The sequence below is a fragment of the Calypte anna genome, chromosome 1 (assembly GCF_003957555.1).
Source record: "Calypte anna isolate BGI_N300 chromosome 1, bCalAnn1_v1.p, whole genome shotgun sequence".
NCBI classification, from domain to species: Eukaryota; Metazoa; Chordata; class Aves; order Apodiformes; family Trochilidae; genus Calypte; species Calypte anna.
The window spans coordinates 75576879-75597006 of record NC_044244.1 but is presented as its reverse complement, the minus strand read 5'-3'; the positions used below and the strand labels follow the sequence as shown (position 1 = coordinate 75597006).

General features: G+C 40.5%; 1 protein-coding gene across 12 annotated transcripts in view; it reads left to right on the top strand.

Moving 5' to 3' along the window:
- The window catches only part of BBX (BBX high mobility group box domain containing), a 143919-nt gene extending 135462 nt beyond the window's left edge, over positions 1 to 8457 (top strand). For all 12 annotated transcript variants that reach the window (XM_030447992.1, XM_030448001.1, XM_030448041.1 and 9 more), the window contains 3 exons: positions 1095 to 1289; positions 1981 to 2173; positions 4955 to 8457. In XM_030447992.1, coding sequence (XP_030303852.1) covers positions 1095 to 1289; positions 1981 to 2173; positions 4955 to 5042 — 476 coding nt within the window. In that variant the 3' untranslated portion in view covers positions 5043 to 8457. The remainder of the gene's footprint in view (positions 1 to 1094; positions 1290 to 1980; positions 2174 to 4954) is intronic.
- Positions 8458 to 20128: the final 11671 nt, after the last annotated feature.

Genomic DNA, 20128 nt, shown 5'->3' with positions numbered 1-20128 from the left:
AAAAGTCTGTAATTATTCAGGATCATAGTACACGAGGAAAAAATACCATAAGGACTTGGTGCAGGTGCTGTGAGTGCTGCCAAGTTCAAAACAGACTAGACTGTAAGAAACTACTTGGGCATTCTCTTTCTTATCTGTGGTCTCTTTCTAACCTTGTCTTACAGTGATCACAGGTAAGGTAGGTCCCATAAAACATGTCACATTTTGAATTTATGGACTAGTGATACTAGTGATACCCAGTGGTATCAGCAGTATGGCTTATTAAATCAATGGAAATTACACATGATTGACAACTGCACACTGATCACAGACTTTGGAAGCTTAAATACATTTTGTGATTGCTCTTCGACCCATTTTTTCACAGAGAAGATTATAAAGTGTTTAAGTCAAGTGAAAATCTATGATTGTGTTCCAGCTCAGGGCAGGAGGCTACTTCTGAAATGCTAAGACTGGTGTTGTTGAGAAAGATTCAGACTGTTCCTTCCTCACTCTCTGACTTTATGTAGGCAGTATTTCTATCATGCTTGTTTTCTCTTTTTTAGCTTGCTTTTCTCTTTTTTTCCTGTCTTCAACTGTGATCCAGCTCTGCTTTCGTGTGTGCTGCCTTTTGGGTGTTTTTTTGCAAAAGGCAGAATTTCCTTCTGCTTAGAGGAGACAACAAAGTGACTATGGAAGGAGGTTTTGGGGTCAGGAATTTTCCTGAGTTCTCCTTGCGAGTTCACCTGTGAGCTAAGATAAGCTTACCTGAGCATCATTTTTGTTTCTTGAATACATTTTGTCTCTTAGCTACTTGCAGGCATCTTCTTTTGCAGAGTGCTTTATGCAGACTGTTGTATACCATGCTCCCTCTCAAAGTCCTACTGCCTGTCTCAGTTTACTTTTGCAAACATTAGAAACTTGAATCTTCCAGAACATCTTCAAGAGCTGATGCCCCTGCAAATATCTACTGCATTTGGATCATACCTTGACCATAGGTTATGCTCTTGAGTACCCTTGAGGGAAGGCTTTATGCAGACACTGCAAAATGTTAAATGAGCACAGCTAGTAGCTGAATTCTTCTACATGTTAAACCTCTTTTTCTTGTCCTCTTTCAGCCATACTCTCAGAAGACAGAAATTCCAGTGAGCTTGCCTGGAAGAGAATTTCTATATCTGCCCTAAACACTCCAGAGCCAGCAATGATGCATGAGCCTTTAGTTGGCAGCCAGAAGAGGAAAGCAAGGAAAACTAAGATCACACATCTTGTCCGAACGGCAGATGGTCGAGTGTCACCAGCAGGAGGGACACTGGGTAAGAAAATGGAAATTTTGTGAAATTTTTGTAAAAACTGAACGATTGGAGAAGGTTTGGGAGTAAAAGCAACCTATCAGAGAAGTATTGTTTCATTAGATTGGTTTCATACCTACTAAGAAAGGTCATTCTTTAAAGTACAGGTATCAACAAACCAGGAAATCAGTGAGTCAGTAATGGCCAGGCTTCTTGGTTTGAATGGCCAAATCTGCCTTCTCTCCAGATATTTCTCTTTAAGAATTGAGAGCTGATACAGAAATAAATGGAAAACAGTTGCCTTTCACTATTTGTTTCCAGTGCAGCAAATAAAGGACACTGCATATAGTTATAGAATGTAAAAATTAATTCCATTGTCTGACAGCTAATGACACAGTGTTTGCAGGAGTCAACTGCAGTTAATACAGTCTTTCAGGACTTTTGTATCTAAAATGTATACAAAAGCTCTGTTGCCTGACCTAAAAGATCAAACTCAGCTGAAAGCAAAATCAGCAGACTGCTTCACATAAACATTAGTACTGTGCTTTTGTCGATAGGTTGGGTCAGAAGAGGTTGCAGCATGAGTGCAATCACACTTGAAAAATCAGAATCATAATGGTAATGGTCTGATGTTACCACCAGACTAGTCAGTGTATCAATGGGCTGCTGTGACTTTGAGGGCTAGATGTGCAAGCTTAACTTTCTTTTGTTGCAGAGGAGAAGCCAAAAGAGCTGCCACAAAGTACTCTTCAAAAAACATCAAGTGCAGAAACAGAATGCAACAGTGAATGCTCCAGAAATGCAGAGAGAGAAGAAAATAATAGTATTACATCAGATATGCCAGCGGTGTCTGCATTTTTTAGCTTAGCTGCTCTGGCAGAAGTAGCAGCCATGGAAAATGTACACAGGTAGGGTTCTCTTTTCCTCTTGTTGTCTAAAGTGCATAGTATGTGGCTGCCAGCTTCTTCAAAAGGCATGTGAATTGCAGACTGTTTAAATTGGCCCTACATTTCCTCTCACACAGCTTCCTGTGAATGTTTTACACCACTTGCTTAGTAGTGGTAAGTCTTCACCTAAATGGTAATGTAGTCTATTTCAGCAGTCAGTTAAAAAATAAAATCCCTGGTAAACTTGCCTACCAGTTATTTTACATAAACAGGTTCAAATGCTCCTTGGGATTCTAATGATTGAGGCTTTCTAAATATCAGATGCTATTTGTCAGATAACAGCAGATTTATATAGTTCCTGCCTGCTGATTTGCATTTTTTGGGGGCCTAATACTGTGGAGAGGATTTCATGTAACTTCAGCTGGAGCTTTTGTGCTGAATGTGGCTGAAGGAAGAGAACTTGTTATTTTTACTGTGTGGGAAGCAAAGCATCTGTCCTGTGCAGAGTGGCATGGGACAGAACAATTCTGGGTGGTGAAAAACCATTTTAATTTGTGTTGGTCCTCTCGGTTACAGAGAGCAGACCTTCCACACAGAGAAGATGGAGAATGTGCAGGTTACTGAGGGCTGTTGGGTCAGTTCAGCATGGTCAGATCCTGCATGCTAGACTTGTGATAGGAGGAAAACAATAACAGTAGGCCCTCCTTGACTGTTAATGATCCAGTGTTCCTCCTTGATGCTGCAGCTTAATTGTAAATGAACCCACATACTTTCATGCAATGGAAAGTCAGTGGGAAAGTCCTGGGCTAGTTTGAAACCATCACAGTCTGGAAATTACAATAGATAGACTGCTGGCTTCCTAACCACAAGGCAGCAGTGGATTTGCAACCTCAGTTTACCATCAGCCAACCCAGTTCTGTGTGCTAAGGCTGTGCATCAAATACTGGAAGGTTTTTTAGAATCTATGGGGCCCTACAAGAAAGAAGTCATCAGCTGAGCTCAGACTGCTGGCTTTTCTCTGGAGAAGCTCTGGTCTTGCTTAAGAGATGTTCTTTTGGATGAGAAGTGTTTTCACACTGCAGTTGGCTTGGTCTTTTCTTCCCAGCTTTGCAATACGCAATACAAGTGTCTACTATCAAAACAGCAAAAGTCTGAACTCATTTTTGTAATCTTTTGCAGTCAGAAGACTTGAAGGGAGATGTGGGAAGTGCTGTTCTAAGCTCTGTTCTCCCTCACACCCTTGTGGTTTCATTGATTTCCAGAAACACTGATCAGAATTGCACAACAACAGAATTCATTTCACTGTGGGTTTTTCCTCTTTATTCCTCTGAGTTCTAGTTCTCTTCTTGTCCCTGTTCAAGTGACCTAATGTTCTATGTAGCCTTCTCTTGGGATCTTCCTTATTCTCACCTTTTATCATCTCATCATGGAGCTAGGGCAGTGCAGCACTTTCCATGATGCCTGAAAACACCACGCTGGCTAATGTCCAGCCATTCTTGCTAATTCCAGCTTCTGAATACCTCAGGGGGAAGGAAAATAGGGGAAGACTCTCACCTACTAGAAACTTAGCCACCTCTCTCACAGACTAGGCAAATGGAAGTCAAAAAAGAAATCTAAGCCTGATGAGTTAGATTTTTTCTCTATTTTCTACTGTGTTGACTGTTATTGTTTGCAACTCACTTCTTTATTTGTGAATAGCAAGAAATGAGAACTAGAGTAGAGGTTTGCTTGATGTGTTTCTTTGTGTCTGAATAATTAAAAATTTTACAGAGTCCTTTTAAACTGTAATTAGAGCTTGTCTTGAAGTGGCAGCGTGGTTTTTATTTGAAGGCTTCTATAAAGCTTTATTTACCTTTATTTAACCAAAGCATGCTCTGGTTAAATGCTGTGAACCTGAGCTGCATTTTGTGCCAGGGCCACTTCATCAGACTCCAGTTGTATGAAGTATGGTACCTCTGTTTCTGCCTGGGGTATTAGACAGTAAGGTAGAGTGGCCCTTGTGTAAATATGAAGTGAGCCTCAGATTTTCATAGCTCCAAATTACACATACTGTGTAGCAAAAATAGAACCTGACTTGTGAGATTAGGTAACAGGTGGTGACATGCTTTGTGTATGTGTTGTAAAAGGCAAGCTGCAAAGGCACTCTCCCAAGTCCATCTGCTACAATGACTGATGTTGATTTCCAGCACATAATTCTGGCACAGTTTCTTTTTATGATACCCCGTGCCAGGGGATTATTTGTAAATTAACACTGCTGTAGTGATGAAAGAGATGTTGCGCTGTGCTGATGAAGCGTTAGGTCATGAAACTTGGAGTAATTCCAGCGTGCAGCTCAGCTGATGAGTGTATTTCCATATTGCTTAAAAGCTGGCTATTGACTCGCATTAACACAACATATGTCTCTGTGCATTTACCTTCTCTTGCCTTCTACCCAAGAGCTGTACTCTCTGCAGCCGAGGGCTGAGGCCTCTCCCTCACGTAATGAGTAACAGTGCGTGTGTGCTCTTGACTTAATCTCCTGCCACGCGCTTGGGTTTGTGTAGTCAAATACCACTGCACCTTGGTTTTGCCTGACATAGCATTGTGTTGCAGGTTGTCCTCAGGCCTGTTATTGCATTCCTGCTGCAGGAACACCTCAAAAAACAGTGTGTGACAGTGGTATGTGAGCATCTGTAGCAGCAGGAGTTATTTTGCTGTAACGTCGAATGTTAAACCGTGTCGCTTTCCACACTTTCAGGTCTGATAAAAGCACCTCCCATGCTCCAGATAATCATAGGTGGCTTTTCTTTTCTTCTTTTGCAGAAGTCAGAGGGCCACACCTCTCCCACATGACGGACAGCCAAATGAAATGTCTCAGGCTCCAGTGCTTATTTCCTGCGCTGACCAGTGAAGCTCCACTTTATTGTAAAACGTTGTGCTTTACCTAATAACCTAGCCTTTTCTTTACCAAGGGAAGCTAGTCAGTCCATATGATGGAAACTATAGACTGCAAGCAAGTGCTTATTGCTCTGAGTGGCCCAGAATTCACTGGAAGCCAGACATTAGCAACTTGGGCCAGGTCCTCAAATCGGAACCCAGTATGTAGGAGGGTGGTATTAATTGTCTATTAATGAACAGAAATGGAATGATCCTAGAGCTTGCTTTCTATTGAAGGCTTTTAAACAGTAAATAGGTGGTTGGTGTGAAAAAGGCTGCCTTTACTGTTAGCTCACACAGTGTCTCTTTTACCAACCAGAGAGTACGGCAACTAGTTTCATATAATACCTAGTTACTCTAAATGAAAATGAAAAAAACAAAAAAAAAAAAAAAACCAACAACAAAAACACTGACGCACTGCACTAGTTATTATTAGTCATTTTTGTACATGAAGATTTAAGTTCTAAGATGGTTTATATTAATAGGTTATGCCTACGTTTATATTGTAGAATGAATTTAAAACCTGTTCCAGAGAACTCAAGGCAGCCTGGACAGACGTACCATTGTTAGCGGTGTTTGGGCAGCCATGTGGTCCAGATGTTCTGCACTTTTATATTTGCCACCAGAGTGGTAGAGTTTACTGGCAAATTTTCTGACAGGCTATGTTTGGGTTTGTTTCTTTTTAATTTAGCTTTGAATAACCAGGATGATGTGCATTAGAAAAAGGAGTGGTGTATGGAAAGGAGAATACTGCAGATAATTGACTTGTATTTCATGCCTTGGAGGGTTCCTTTTATTTTTGCATAGATATCTGAGCGACTTGGTGAAACTTTCCTGTAAACAAAAAGTACTGCAAATGCGTTTTTCAAAAGTGACCTTAGTATTATTTCACCATTCTGGAAAACCTAAAATTGTGACTTTTCGATATACATGTACATCGATACACATACCTTTTGCATTTTACAGCCACTGGCATTGTTGTAGTTACTATGCACAGTCCAGATCGGCCTCACAGTTTGCATAGTGGGCCAATTACAGTTTGTATTGGTGAAGTGGAAGGTTGTATACAGGTGAACTACAGCTGAAGAGTAACATTTGACTGAATTCAGACCACCAAACAGACCCATCTGCCAGTTTCTGTCTTTGCTTACGTTGGATTTTTGTGTTGTGCTCTCATAAGTACATCCCAAAAGCAGGCCAAGTGTATCACTTGGGCTGTTATCTTGGCTATCTTGACTTACACTATTGTACAACCAAGCATTGATTCCTACCAACAAATGCAAAATGATCTCTAGTAATTGATGGAAAGCTACAAATTCAACAGGGTACTTCTATAGCACAAGATGTTTCCCTACTTTTTGCATTGTAGCACAACAATTTACCAAATTGGACTCCAGCAATAATTTTCTATTAGTCTTCGTCATACCGGCAGAACTTTTGATAGTATTAGATTGAGCTTGAAGTTCTTTGAATTAAGTCTTTAAATGATGAGAGTTTACATCATTCTATCAGGCATTCTTATTTATACTTGACAGAATTGATAATGTGTTTTGGGGTTATTTTGTAACTAATTTGATGTAATAGCCATATGGACAGCAACTCTATTAATGCTTGCTAGGTTTAGCCTTTCATTCTTGTAGTTAAGTGGAAGTCTTTGGTTCAGTGTCGGGAAATGATCTACAACAAACCACAGGTGTTGTAACACAACTTTAAATTAAAAGTCTGACAAAAGACAGGCAGCTGGAGAAGTGTCACTGAAACAGTACCATGGAGGGATGCATGTGTTGGAAGAAGGGAACAACAGCAAAAACAAAATTTACAAGCCAATGGATCAGTGAAAAGGCTTTTTAAAAATTCAGGTGAATATGTAACTAAGAGCCCCTAGAATGCCATTGCAGCCTATGGCAGTATTTTTAATAAGATTTTATTAAAGTTTTGTAAGTTATTTTAACAAGATGGGAAAAACTTAAAAGACTTAAACTGTTGGGTCACAGCAAGGTGGCTGGCTGTTGGAGTTTTGGACCACTTTATAATTAGCTGAAATCCAAATATGTTACAGTGCAGGCCGTTCACGTTGACAATGGTACTAACTTATTTCTCTAGAAACCTTTAGAGTAGATATATTTTTGTCAAAGCACCCCATCCTTCCTCAATTTAAATTTCAATATTGTTCCTGAAGATATTTCTGTATATTGATGGTACCTTTTTTAAAAGAAACAGAAAATTACTTTTTTCTATATGGATTAATATCTTACTTGATCTGCTTTTCCTTGACTTTCCCTTAGAGAGGGGATAGGGTTGGGTCAGTTTACTGGATATGACTGTTTTCAGATACTTAAAAACCTTTTTGTAGATATGCTTAATTTTTAAGCGATTAGGCACTGAGAGTAGCAGAAATCCTGCAAAGCTTTATAGTTCACTAGGCATTTGCCTTTGTTGGTTCTCTGAGTGATGTCTTGATTTCAGTAGGTAGAATTTTCCCTGAATCTACTAGAAAAGGGGTATCAGTATTTTCAGGTAACAAAGTCTGTTAGCACAACAAAAATTTCAGACCAATATCTTACTGTATTGGGGTTGGGTTTTTTCCTTGTTTGTTTTGTTTTAATTTTTATTAATTTCAGCTGCTTTCATTTTGGAAAATCTTATTGCTATTGTGTGTACTTCAGTATACCAGCAAACACTGTTACCCGTTAACACGTTGTCCACAAATGCCTCTAGAGAAGAAATTGTTGCACCTTATTGTATATCTCAAGCAAACCAAAATATGATGCTTTTCTGCTTTGTTTATTCTGAATATGTTGTATCATACTTTACTGAATCCATTTTAACTTAGCTAAAGCTATCGATATTTATGCATTTCACATTATTTTCTGGATCTGAACCTGTGTATAAATCTTTCTTTAAAAAAAAAGAAAAGCATTTACCATAGTCGTCCTCTCTGACTTATCCATGGGAGGGGGGGAATCTTGTCTCAAGTGTAAAATGCAGTACTTGCCCCAGTTTTCCTTGGCTTTTATTTATTTAGTGATCTTTGATATTTCATACGTAGTTTTGAGGTATACGAAATACATTGTTGTAGCCAAAGCTACAGATCTGAGCAGCTGGGAGGAAATTACTGTAATGTCTTCTTAATTGTTCTAGTACTGTATACAGATATGGGAAAAATGTTCTGCAGAACATTTGAGATGCAGATTCTTATCCTCACAGTAAGTTATTTTCCACATATTAGACCAAATCAGTCAGAACACAATGATCTTAAAGGTCTTTTAAATCCTAAATGATTATATGATTCTAAAAACATCTATTGAGATTACTTAATGCTCTGCTTATGGCAGTAACTACCCCTTGAATGTGCTGTGATTTCAGAAATAGAATATATTTATTTAAGATGACTGAATGCTCTTTTATACTAATATACTATCCCAAAGTAATGAGCAAGAGACTTCTTGATAGTTTGGTTTTCTATTTTTAGCGTTGGTGCATGACTTGGAATTGAAGTGATAAGAGTTGTTGCATAGGGGCACAGGAACGAGGGACTGATAGGAGTGTGTGAACTTGTGGTGTTTGAAGTCCAGCTTGGGTCTTTTTGTTTGGGTGAAAGCTGCTTTATTTGGGTGAAAGCACAAGGCTGAAGAGCACTCTGCAGTTCGTATCAAGTAGAAACCGCAGAGAGTTGTAACTTACATCAGAACGAGGGAATGCCTTATAGTTTGGATGCTGTCTTTTGGAACAGGATAATAAATTGAATCAGTTTCAATTGTTTAGCTGCTCTGCAGATGCTGAAGAGACTGAAGGCAGCAGTTGTAGGCGTGGGACAACTGAGGATGAAAGGAAAGGTGGCCTTTCTTCTCAGTATGGCAAAGTTACGGCAGCGAAGGGAAATTATGAAAAAAGGTAGATGTATATATATATATGTGCATGTGTGTATGGGCGTGTGTGTGCCTGGGTGTGTACATTCTGGAAAAAAAAAATATATATAGGGAAAACAAAAACAAGGTGGGTCTACATGAGACTGTAATGTATGCTGACCCTTTGAGTGCACTCCCTTTTTTTGAATGCTGAGTCTAATATGGCTACCTCTCCTCAAAGACTACTTTAGTTAAACTTCCATTTGCTTTCAGGCTTGTTTGTGTCAACTTTTCAGCCATCCATACCATTTGTATATCACTGTGTGCTTTACTTTCCAAGAGCAACGTTTATATAGTGCAGACAACATAAAGGCTGGGTATGCAGTGGTAGCCAAAGTGTTGCTGGAGCAGTTTTGTTTAAGTTCTGCCATAGCCGTGCAGGTCGCAGGAGGTGAGCCCGCTGGCTCTGATGGGTTCAGTGAGCTTGGGTTTTTTATCAGCAGAAAATGCAGTGCTGATGGGATGATGGACTTCAGATACTGCCAGAGGTGATGCAGGAGGCCAAATGCTGCTCTTGAAACTTACTCTGGGGTTTACATTTGCAGTCCTGGTTTTGCAAGGAGACATAACTGTGCGACTTGTGTGTTGTATACCCTATGTCATCCATTAGATGCCCTTTGTTTGCCGTGCTTGTTTGATAGTTTGTAGAGCTCCTACGTATCTTTTCCATGTTTCGTAGTACTTGTGGTGTTCTCCTTACCTTGTGCATATTGTGAAACTGTCACCTACAGCTGCCAGGGCACTGAGGCACTTCAGGACACCGAGCGCAGTGAATGAGTGCATTTAGGCTGTGGAAGAGCTACGTGTCTCCTCCCCTGCATTTTCCCATAAAAAAGGCGCAGTGAGGTTTATGCTCTCACCTAAGTACTGTTATAATAATTTATATACTCAGTATTTTCTACTGAATTGACAGTAGAAATTGAACTTCGGACAGGCTTATCAGATGGATGTATATTTTATGTTCCCCCACTAATTCTTCTAAGGAAGATTCTATCAAAGGAAGATATCTAGGAAGACTTGACATCAGATCTCCACTCAGCAACACACCTAAGCTTATGCTGAAAATCATCCTTACTTTCGGGGCAGCATTGTTTGCACTGTGAGATTGCAGGAGCCCCAATGATGGACCACTATGCTTATGGAGTTAAGCTTAGGCTTGTGTGACGTTCCTGGGGGGAGGCACATCCTGGTGACCTAGGGCCTTCATTGACATGGAATTTTAGAAACGACTGCAAATAGCGTCACATTTATTGAGCTCTTCCAAAGACATATTGTGGTTTCTGGGTCTGTTACCATCTACCAGCAGACCCACACTGTACTCTATTGGAACAAAACACACCCCTACAGGCTAACTAACCAGGCTTCCAAACATAATGATCTGATCTGCTCTTTCCACCCCTAAAATGAAACCTATTTTTTCCCCACACGCTGCTACACTTTGCTAGGGCTTTGTGGTTACAGTAGTTAGGGCTTTGGAAGTGGTAAATGCAGGAGAGGCATATATATGCATGTGTCTGCATGTATGTATACATATGCATAAACACACCTGGGAGTGCAGTGACTTGCAACATGTTCTCTGTTCAAAAGTGTTCCTATGTTAGGTCATGAAACATGAGGTTTCTCAATAGTTTTCTTACCTTTCTCGCTAGATTTTGGTCTCTTTTGTCAACATTGCACCATAAGGTGTGGTTTTGGAAAATCGCACCTGAAAAAACCCCACAGATCCTGCTAACCTGGATGCTACAAAAACCTTCTTTCTCAGCAGCAGTTGCTTTTAATAACCAGTATCTCTTGACAGTTTTAACACAACTAATTTGCTATGATCTTTCTTCCTAGAGTCCAGTCCTTCGACTTTTATACTCACATGTAATTCCACGGAATTTTGACCCAGTATTTAGCTCAATTCTCTCCAAAGCTTGGTGTAAACATGCCTTACAATAGTTCATCTCCATCAATGGTATAACAGAGCTACTGCCTTCTTAGATGTGTGTAGTTAAAAGTCAATAAGCATATTTATAGAATGTCATACTTTCTTCAAAAACCTCTAATTTGATATTTTTAAGTGCACATGTTAAGTCATGTGTATAACATGTTATAAAGTACATTAAACTGTGATAATGAAACTGAATAAAATATTTAATAAAATATTTGAAATATTTGAAAAGGACCTTCAAATAGATTTCTTTATGTTCATTCTATTTTGGTTATCTAGTGTGTGCCTGTAAACAGTCTCCCATTTAAAACTAATGTTTGCAAATAAATACTATTCAAACAGAGCTTCTTTGATACTTCATCTACTTTACTATCAAATGAATGTTTTCTTTAAAAGTGGCTGAGTTAGCAGTATTTTTAGAGTTTGTTCTTAGCTACACCATGAGTTTGTTGGCTTTTTTATACTTAAAAAGAAACAAGCTTGCTTTCCACCTGAAAATGGAAGATTCTAAAACCCAGAGATGGATCCTCAGAACTGTAAGCTGTAGCTGTCAGATCATCCATCAGCTTCTGCACAGTGACTCTGAAGATGTTGCACATTTTGCAAAGAACTTCTGCCCACTTGTTCTTTCTTTAACGTGTCTATATGGGAGCTTCCATTTTACTTTTAAAAACTTCCCTGTCTGGTTCAGCACTGTTGACATTGTTGGAAAGATCCAGAGACCCATGCAAATGCCCGAAGACATCAATGGATTTATAGTGGAATCAAGCTGGAGATTATGGGATCAAGAGAGATGGAGTTGGGTGCAGTCAGGCTGTGAGAGAAAAGTTTGCCTTTTCTCCTGACCTTTCCAGGTATACACTTTGTGTTACTGGACTTTTGTCTTCTTTACACAGTTGGAAAGCTCATTTATAGTCCACAGAAGTCTAAGAGAAGTCATCTCATGTGAAGAGGCCCTGGATTTGTTTTCAGTCTTTGGACACTAAGAGAGCTTACTCAGAAATGGATTCTCTTAGAAATAAGTAGCAAATGTTATCTATGTTTAAACTTAAAGGTCTGAGATACTTTGGAAACTTACCTAAACAAGGACTATGCTCTACCCTCTTGAGGCATGAAAAGTAGAATCTTGGGGATCCTGCCTTTTCCTGTCCTTGGATGCCTGAAGCCTCCTTGATTGCACTGTGTTTTTCTGAACACAGGAGACCCAAGTACAGACCTCACAAAGCCAGTAGATACTGGCTGTTCACATGGGAGCAGAATTCCTGTCTCTGAATCAAAGGTAGCAGAAGGGAAGCTTTTAGTGTGGGGTTTTAGTTTGGTTTTTTGTTGTTGTTTGGTGGTTTCTTTTTTTTTTTAAACTGTGCCATTTACTCAGGGAAGAAGAATTGTATACAATCTTGCACTGCCTTTGCTGGGTAGGCATCAGTATGTCTGCAAAGAAACACCAGGAATGGAAGAAGATCTTCATTACAAGCCATATAAAGGTCATACTTGGGGAAGGGGGAGATAAGCTCTGAATCAAATCAGTGAGCAAAAATCCTTTAAGAAATCTTAAGATATATACATATTTTCTCGGTGTAGTATGGCCAGTCAGGAACGCTGAAGTCACTAGATTGTTTTTTCAGTTACCAAATTACTTAAAAACAGTCATCTTCCTTGAACTCCCATCATTTCTCATCTGCTCTCATTTTGTTCCTTCAACAAAAGACCCACTGAATTTAGCTCTCTGTGCACCTAGATCTGGTTTGTTACCCAGGTCTTACTTACGTTGTTTCTGGCAGCTGCATAGCATTACACTGACAGTTTCATAAGTGTCAGGTAAGATAAATTTCTACTAATACTTTTGAAAAAATACAAGGCAGAAAGGCATCACCCTCCTCAGGCACCATGCTTCTATCAGGCACTCCAGGGTTCTCCTCTGGGGAAGTTTGTTGGATCCATTTCATTGTTCATCCCAGGACGGTCTGGTGTGCAGCTGAAAAAAAAAAACTCTAAGGATTTTTTTGAAAGCTAAAACTTTTAAAGAGACTTTTTTCCCTGCAATGTGAAACATTAAGGCATGCAGAATACTTGAGCATACCATAACAAAGCAGCTTGTGAAGCTGTTCAGAAGGACACTAGCACGTTGTCATAAATTACAAGATGTGTTCCTATTTCTGCTGCAAAGTTCTGATTTGATTTGTTTTCATAAATAATACCTGCAAGATATAATGCCTACAATCCACTCACTGTTAGCTTTTTGTGGACTGTACTTGGCACAGAAACAGAAATTGAGGTTTGGTATAGTTGCATTTAAAATGAAATACATTTCAGGTAGGCTTCATTAGTTACTTTCTGTTAGGAGAAGATAATGTCAGATCTTCAGCAGAAGTAACCCTGCAGAAGTTGAAAAGCCAGCCTATATAAAGTGAAACAAAAAGTTTATTCCATAGAGAGCAGCACTTCAACCTATTTGTCAGTCCATAAGAGAAGAGAAACTAGTTGAAATAGACCCAAAAAAACAAAGCAGTTCAGTCAGAGTATCAGACTTAGTACGAAAATGTAGGTTTTTGAATGTGAACACTGAAAAGCTTAATCCACTCATAGCTTTTTGTTTATTACTTTTGCTATCTTGGTGTTTGGATATAGAAATACAATATTTAGAGTGTCAGGTGCATTTACTACCTTTTACACCCTAATAGAAGGCTGGTGTAGCCATTTAACAGCATTCAGTTTAAGAAAAAGAAAAAAAAAGGGGGGAGGGAGCGTTAGGGTTGGAATTTAGCCCCTAGGAGATGTCCTGATTCAAAAGAAATATTTGGAGTACATTTTAATGTTTGAAACCTGTCCCACCAAAAGTTTTTCAGTCATTGCAGACCATCAGGCTCCAGTCAGATCAATCTGAGCAACAGTTTCTCTTCCTTCCAAGGTCTGGGTGGGTTCCCTTAATACCTGGTCAATACCTAGAGTTAGTGTTTCATTTCGGGCTTTCCTAGTATGAAAAACCTTGATTCCTATATGTTTTAGTGAGGGAGATTCTTAAAATTACATTGCTGCTTGGAGATCTTAAGACTCCGCAGCATGTTGCCGAAAGTTTCAAGGTCTGGTATCTCAGCTACCAACCTCACAGTTGACCATAATTGGAGCCCTCTAAAAGCTCCTCACTGGCTCATGGAAGACCCATTCTTGATTGTGGGTCTCTATGACTCTGGATGTGGCATTTGTTGGGAAGCACAGCTCTGGCTGAGGGAGGGAGGCTCTTTGCCCACACGCCTCCCAGCATCTTCCCTTCAGGTTAGCAAAATGTATCTTAACCACAACAACTTTTTTCATGCAGCTGGGATCTCTTCTTGCCTGCTGCAGCTCACATACATTTTTGTAAAACAAAATGAAACAAACCCACCAGCCTTCCTGAACTTCCAGGTTTCAGTAGGTGGTAGTTTGACTGGGAGGGGGTGTAATGTGTGTTCAGTTAGAGCAGCTTTGTAAATTGTCTGCAGAGATTGAGAGGTTATTGAAACAAAGCTGGGGTTCATTTTGGTTTGGGGAGCTGTGTTTTCTAATGGAAGTGAGGATTCTAATGGAATTACTGTTGCAGCACCAGATGGACTGTTTTGTTGTGTTCAAGAGGTTCCAATTTGAAGAGCAAGGTTTGCCAGCTCATCTGAAAAAATGAGGGGGAGAAATTACAGTTCTAGTCTGTGGCTTGGGATGGATGCTGTGTTTTGCTTCAATGACTGTGGCAGTATTTTTCAGTCAGAAGTAATATGTGAGCTGCTTGAGGTATGATGCAGTTCTAAACCATCACATTCGCTTCTAGATGGCAGATGCATTTGGCACATGGCAAATACATTTTGGTAATGAGTTGTATATCATAAATAATACCACATCTTCATCATCATTTTAATCAGTGCTTAAGTCTTCCTGATGTGGTTCAGGAAAATCTATTGTGTTTGGCTGGCACAACACCTACTTTTACCCTGGAGAGTAATGGAAGAAAGCATTCACTATCAGACTGTTTCATTTTGGTACTTTTTTTCCCAAATCATCTTTACTAGTAGCTGTCCGTAGTGTACCATATTTAGGATATAGTTAATTCAGCTCTGGGATCTTTTAAGGTGAAGATAATGACTTAAATTCCCATGCAGAAATCCACACCAGCAAGGGAACCTCTTAGGGATGGAGGGTTGCTGAAGGAAGTGCTAGATCTCATAACATGCAAGACATGTGATTGCAGACCTAGGAGCCAGAGATTAATGGTGCTGACTTACATGATGGAAAAATAAAAGAGCCTGTGGTTTAAACATCAGGGCAGCTGTATTTGAAACCCATTTGGTTCATTTATTCCAACACCTCATCAGCACTGTGTGCTCACACCAAAGGGAGCTTGAGGATTGTTGCATCAGGAGACTGCTGTCCTGAGCATTTGCTGGTCACTACTCTTCTGAAACTCAACATTTGTAACTTAGAATAGCTCTGAAGATTGCCACAAGTTCTCAGCTTGGTCACAATTGTGGTACATCAATACTTGGTGTGATAGTGCTGCCCACTGAGAGGTGCAGCAGCTCCTCTGTAGATGTGAGGCAGTGAAGTCATCACCAGAGGTTCCTGAGCACCTCCTTGGGTCACTGGTGGCTTTGCTTGGGCCACACTGGGAACAGCCAAATTCTAGGGTTCTAATAAAAAGACCTTTTAAAAGCGAAGCAGAATTTTACTTAGTCAAAACCATGCACAAATAAAAACAGGATCCAGTCAGTCTTTTATGGGTTTTATAGAAAAACTGCCTGCAACACACTGTGTTTGCAGCCACAAGCTCTGATGGCTGCACTGCTCACACTGTGTGTTCTGTGCACTTGGTTATTTATAAACAAGTCAGGGCAAAAAATATTTATTTTTTACAGATTTTTGTATCTGCCAGATGGCAAAATGCACCTCACGTACCTTGGTCATCAGGTGGTTAGAACAATAATCTACAGGTTATCTGTTGGGCTGAGTCCTTATTTTAGCATTTTCAAGCAGATACATTTAGGAAGCCACTAATTTGTGTTGTACATAGTACACTTTTCATGTAAACCATCAAAACACTGTAATACATGGGAGTTAATAGAAAGGCAGTAATTTCATGTATCCATCTAGTTTTAAAAACCTAGATGCTAAATGCGCTGTTCCACCTCAACAAAGTGGTTCTATAAATCACAACCAAGGGTTGCCAGCAGGGATTTAAAAGCATTTTTAATAATGAAATAAACATTCATGGGCTTTTAAACCATTCCAAAAATACTCTGAGTGCTTGGCAAGATGAGTAACTTTTGACTAATAAAACCACAAATACAGTCAGTTTAACAAGCCTCAAATAAAAAGAAAATAGTGTGTGTCATTTTTTAGATGCCATGCACTGCCTCAGACCTAGATGGAGGCCCCTTGCCAGCATTGGTCTGTCACACTTTTCAGTGCTTGCAGGAGGACATGGTGACACGTTTGGAATGTGCAGCTGCCTTTGGCATCAAAGCTCCATCTCGTAAATCTCAGCTGTTGGAAATCCATTGCTGTTAAGATAGAAGGGACATAAACAGACATAAGCAGTTTTAAAAATATGAACTGGTTGGGTTTTGTGACTTTTGTCAAATCTACTTTTTGATAGGGGCAAATGTCTTCATTGTAAAGTTTTGCTCGTGTTGCTGGAGGTTGAGAATATCAAGCTTCACTTACAGATTTCTCACCTTTCTTTACAGCCATCTTGCCTCTCCTCTCCTCTTCTGTTTGCTGTAGTGAATAAAACTTGATGGATATCCATAGCAAAATGGCCCACTGATTTTCAGTAGGGAGGGCAGTGTCCCCACATCTCCCTGAACTACTGCACAACTCTGAAAAAAACCTTTTTTTAAATTAGTGTCATTTTAACAACAATGTTCCCCAGCTGTGGCTGTGCATCATACCCAGCTTCTGCAAGATGATAGGCACAAAGAGTTGGGATCTTCTAGAAAGTGGGTGCAGCAGCAAAGCTGGGGTCGCCAAGCTCTCATGCACCCCAACTTTCTGTAGAAGTGTCAGTGTCAGGAACCTGCCAAGCTTTTGAAATATGATTAATTACTTCTACTACTACCAGTTTATTGTTGAGGATAGATTCACAGTTTATGAGGAGTTGGTCTGGTTCATTTTTCAGTGCATGGCTTGTTAGAGCAACTAATGTATCTGGAAGTCACATTCTTTGTTGGTTTTTTTTTAAAAAAAAAAAGCAAACCAAATCCCTCCCTTCAGCACTGCATGTTAGACCTGTGAGGTTAGCATTAACTCATACTAAGCCTTAACTTGCAAATAAAACTCTTACCATTTCTAAATTTCTTTCTTAGAGGGGAAAAAAAAATTCCCCAGACAGTTACATTTTCTTTCTCCATAATTGCTGAAGAAACTTTCAGATCACATAAGACATAAGATTGACTTTTCCAATTCCCTTGCCCATATTGCCTCATCGAAGGCAACAGCTATGCGTGAGAGAAGCCTGTGGGATCAGGACCACGTTTATGTGAAACATCATTGCTTTCCCTCTGGAGCAGGCACCCAGGCTGCTGGCAAGTGTGGCACAGCAGTCCCACTGCCTCCAAACAGATGGGATGGGGCTGCCAGCTGAAGGGTACCCACAGACCCCCTCAGCACCCGCTGCCAAAAGCTGAAGGAGTCACCTATCAGAGTAAAGGCTCTGCCTGAAAAATGTTGCTTTTTTTAATTTTTGCATCTTTCACTTGCTTCTCTTTGAAAGCTGTCCTAGGCACTTGGCGTGACAGAGCTTGCATGGGGTGAGCTGCTCCTGGTGCTTTTCAGTTGTTCGGGTCGATTTCACGCTGGCTGTAGCAGCACCTGCTCTTGTGGTCTCCAGCTGTCTCCCTGAAATACTGTGGTGGTGGTGGTGGTGGTTGTCTCAGCACCCTGTACACAGCATGTTATTGCTGATGTGAGGACATTTTTATCCTGGTATTTTTGTTACTGAGCATTGATTTCATCAGCAAACAAGAAATCGGAAAAGGTGCCGCAGAGTTTCATAATTAAGTGTTGTCACTAGATGGTCTGTTTTTAACCCACACGAAATTTATAAATAGGGGGGAGAAAAATAATTCAGGGTGGAGACAAGCCTATAGGAGAGGCCAGCATAAAATTCTGCGTTTTCCATTCCTGTGTCTGTGTTGAGAGCAGGTTAGCAAGCTGCTAAAATAAGTGTTCAGTGCAGAAATAGTAAACAGATGGATTCCCTTGGCTGTCCGTAGGCGAGTGTGGCAGACCAGTACTGCTGCTGCTGCTGTTAACTTCCTTTTATCTTTGTATCTTGATTGTTATTACTGTGGTTACATTAATTGTGCACTGTCAGGCAGCTGAAAGGAGCTCGGTCTGTGAGGTCAGCTTTGGGCAACAATAATGGTGTTTCATCTCGGATGTTTGTGAGTGCCTGTTTAAAACTGCTAAAAATGTCCCAGGCTCATAGTTTGACCTTTTTTTTTTTTCTTTTTTTTTATTATTTAGAAGTCTCAGTGATTCCTATCAGTGAGGGGTTTTCTTGCTTGTCATCAATTTGCCAACAGTTTGGTTGACATTTTTGAAGATGAGAAAAAGCTGATAGAAAGCTTTTGAAATGAGAGGTTAAACATTTCTCTACATTCTTCTTGCTTTGCTGCTCCCTAGTTTTGTTTTTTTTTTTCAGGGGGACTGTAAAAGTAGGTGAGCTTTTGGATGGTTTGTGAGGAAGATGTAAGTTGATTCTTAATAGGATGTCTGAAGAGCTTGTGTGTGTTCCTGGACAAATAACAAGCCAAGGCGGAAAACTGAGCAGCTGGTCAGGATATTAAACGCATCCCGGGTCGTGGCAGGATGAGATCTTGGCAGTATTTATTTGGCACAGAATCACATGGCCACGACTTGGAGATGTCAGCTACAGTGTTTCTCTGCCCTAAAGCAGATTGAGCTATACTTATCACATACCTGGTGGGTGGGTGTTGAACCTGTCCTTAAAAGCCTTTAATAGTAGAGACTCAACCCTTTTCCCAGAACTTTTTTTCCAGTGATTGAATATCTTTATTTTTTGAGAGTGGTTAATTCCCCCAGTGCCTAAGTACAAAATATTAAGGATAAAAAGGCCATGTCCTCTGAAGATGTTAGGTAGAGAAGCAATTTTGCTGGTTTTAGAAATTTCAATAGCAGTCAGATAAAATCTGAGATGAGATTTTCAAGGAGCACCAGTCCAACCTTACTGCAAGCCCCAGGACTCCTCCATGCCCTTGAAAATCTCTTCCTTCGAACGGTGTGTCAGGTTGACAATTAATAGCCATACTAGAGAGGTTCAAACAGACCTTTCTCCTTGTGCTGTGTTTTCTATATAGCAGTTGCCTTTGTTTTTTCTTTTTTTAACAGAGTAAAATAAAAATAAAAAAATAAAAAATAAAAAAACAAAACCAGGAAACCAAACCAACCCAGCTTGCCAGCTGGTAAAAGCTGCCCACAGCGGTGTCAGCCGCACAGGGACAAGGACATCCCTGGGTCTTCACTTTGGAATCAGGACCCAGAGCTGCACCTCTAATACTCTCTTCAATTCCAAAAGCAGGATGAGTGGAATAATTTTGGAACAGTTATGTGACTAACGGAGCAATTCTGGTGTGTGAGCACTGCGCTGATTGACCCAGGGAGATGCCATGGCTTCCTGAGCAGTCACATGGGGACAGACTTTTTCTCTGAGCAGAATAGCCCTTTCTGGCAACAGGCATCCAGCAGGGAAGTGAAGGGGAGTACATATTCCTCAAGCAAGGGAGGCGATTGCCTTTATTTATATATTCTGCCCATGCCATGCTATCAGGCAGCTCCCTGCCTGCGCTTCCAGTCAGCTGTGTCTGGCGCCAGGGCAGGGTTTTGCAGCACCCAGCAGAAGCTGTAGGCTTACAGGAACAGGTCAGCAAGCCTCTTCCACAGTAATGGTTGAAACCCTGGGTGGAGGTCATCTGGGCCATGCCAGCGTGCTGCTATGACCTAACCCCAGGTCCCATCCATTCTGCTTTTCTTCTGCGTGGCACCACCTGCTCGGAGGTGGGGGGAGGCAGCAGCAAAGTCCTCTGGCTCTGGTGGGAAGTGTTGGTAGCACAGCAACAGCCCCTTGCTGGCCTCATGCTGATATGTAGGCAACACACAAAGCAGAGGCATCAGAAACTTGGCCTCCTGTGGGTGCTTGCTCCAGGTGATGCCTGGAGTTACAGGCATGGGTAT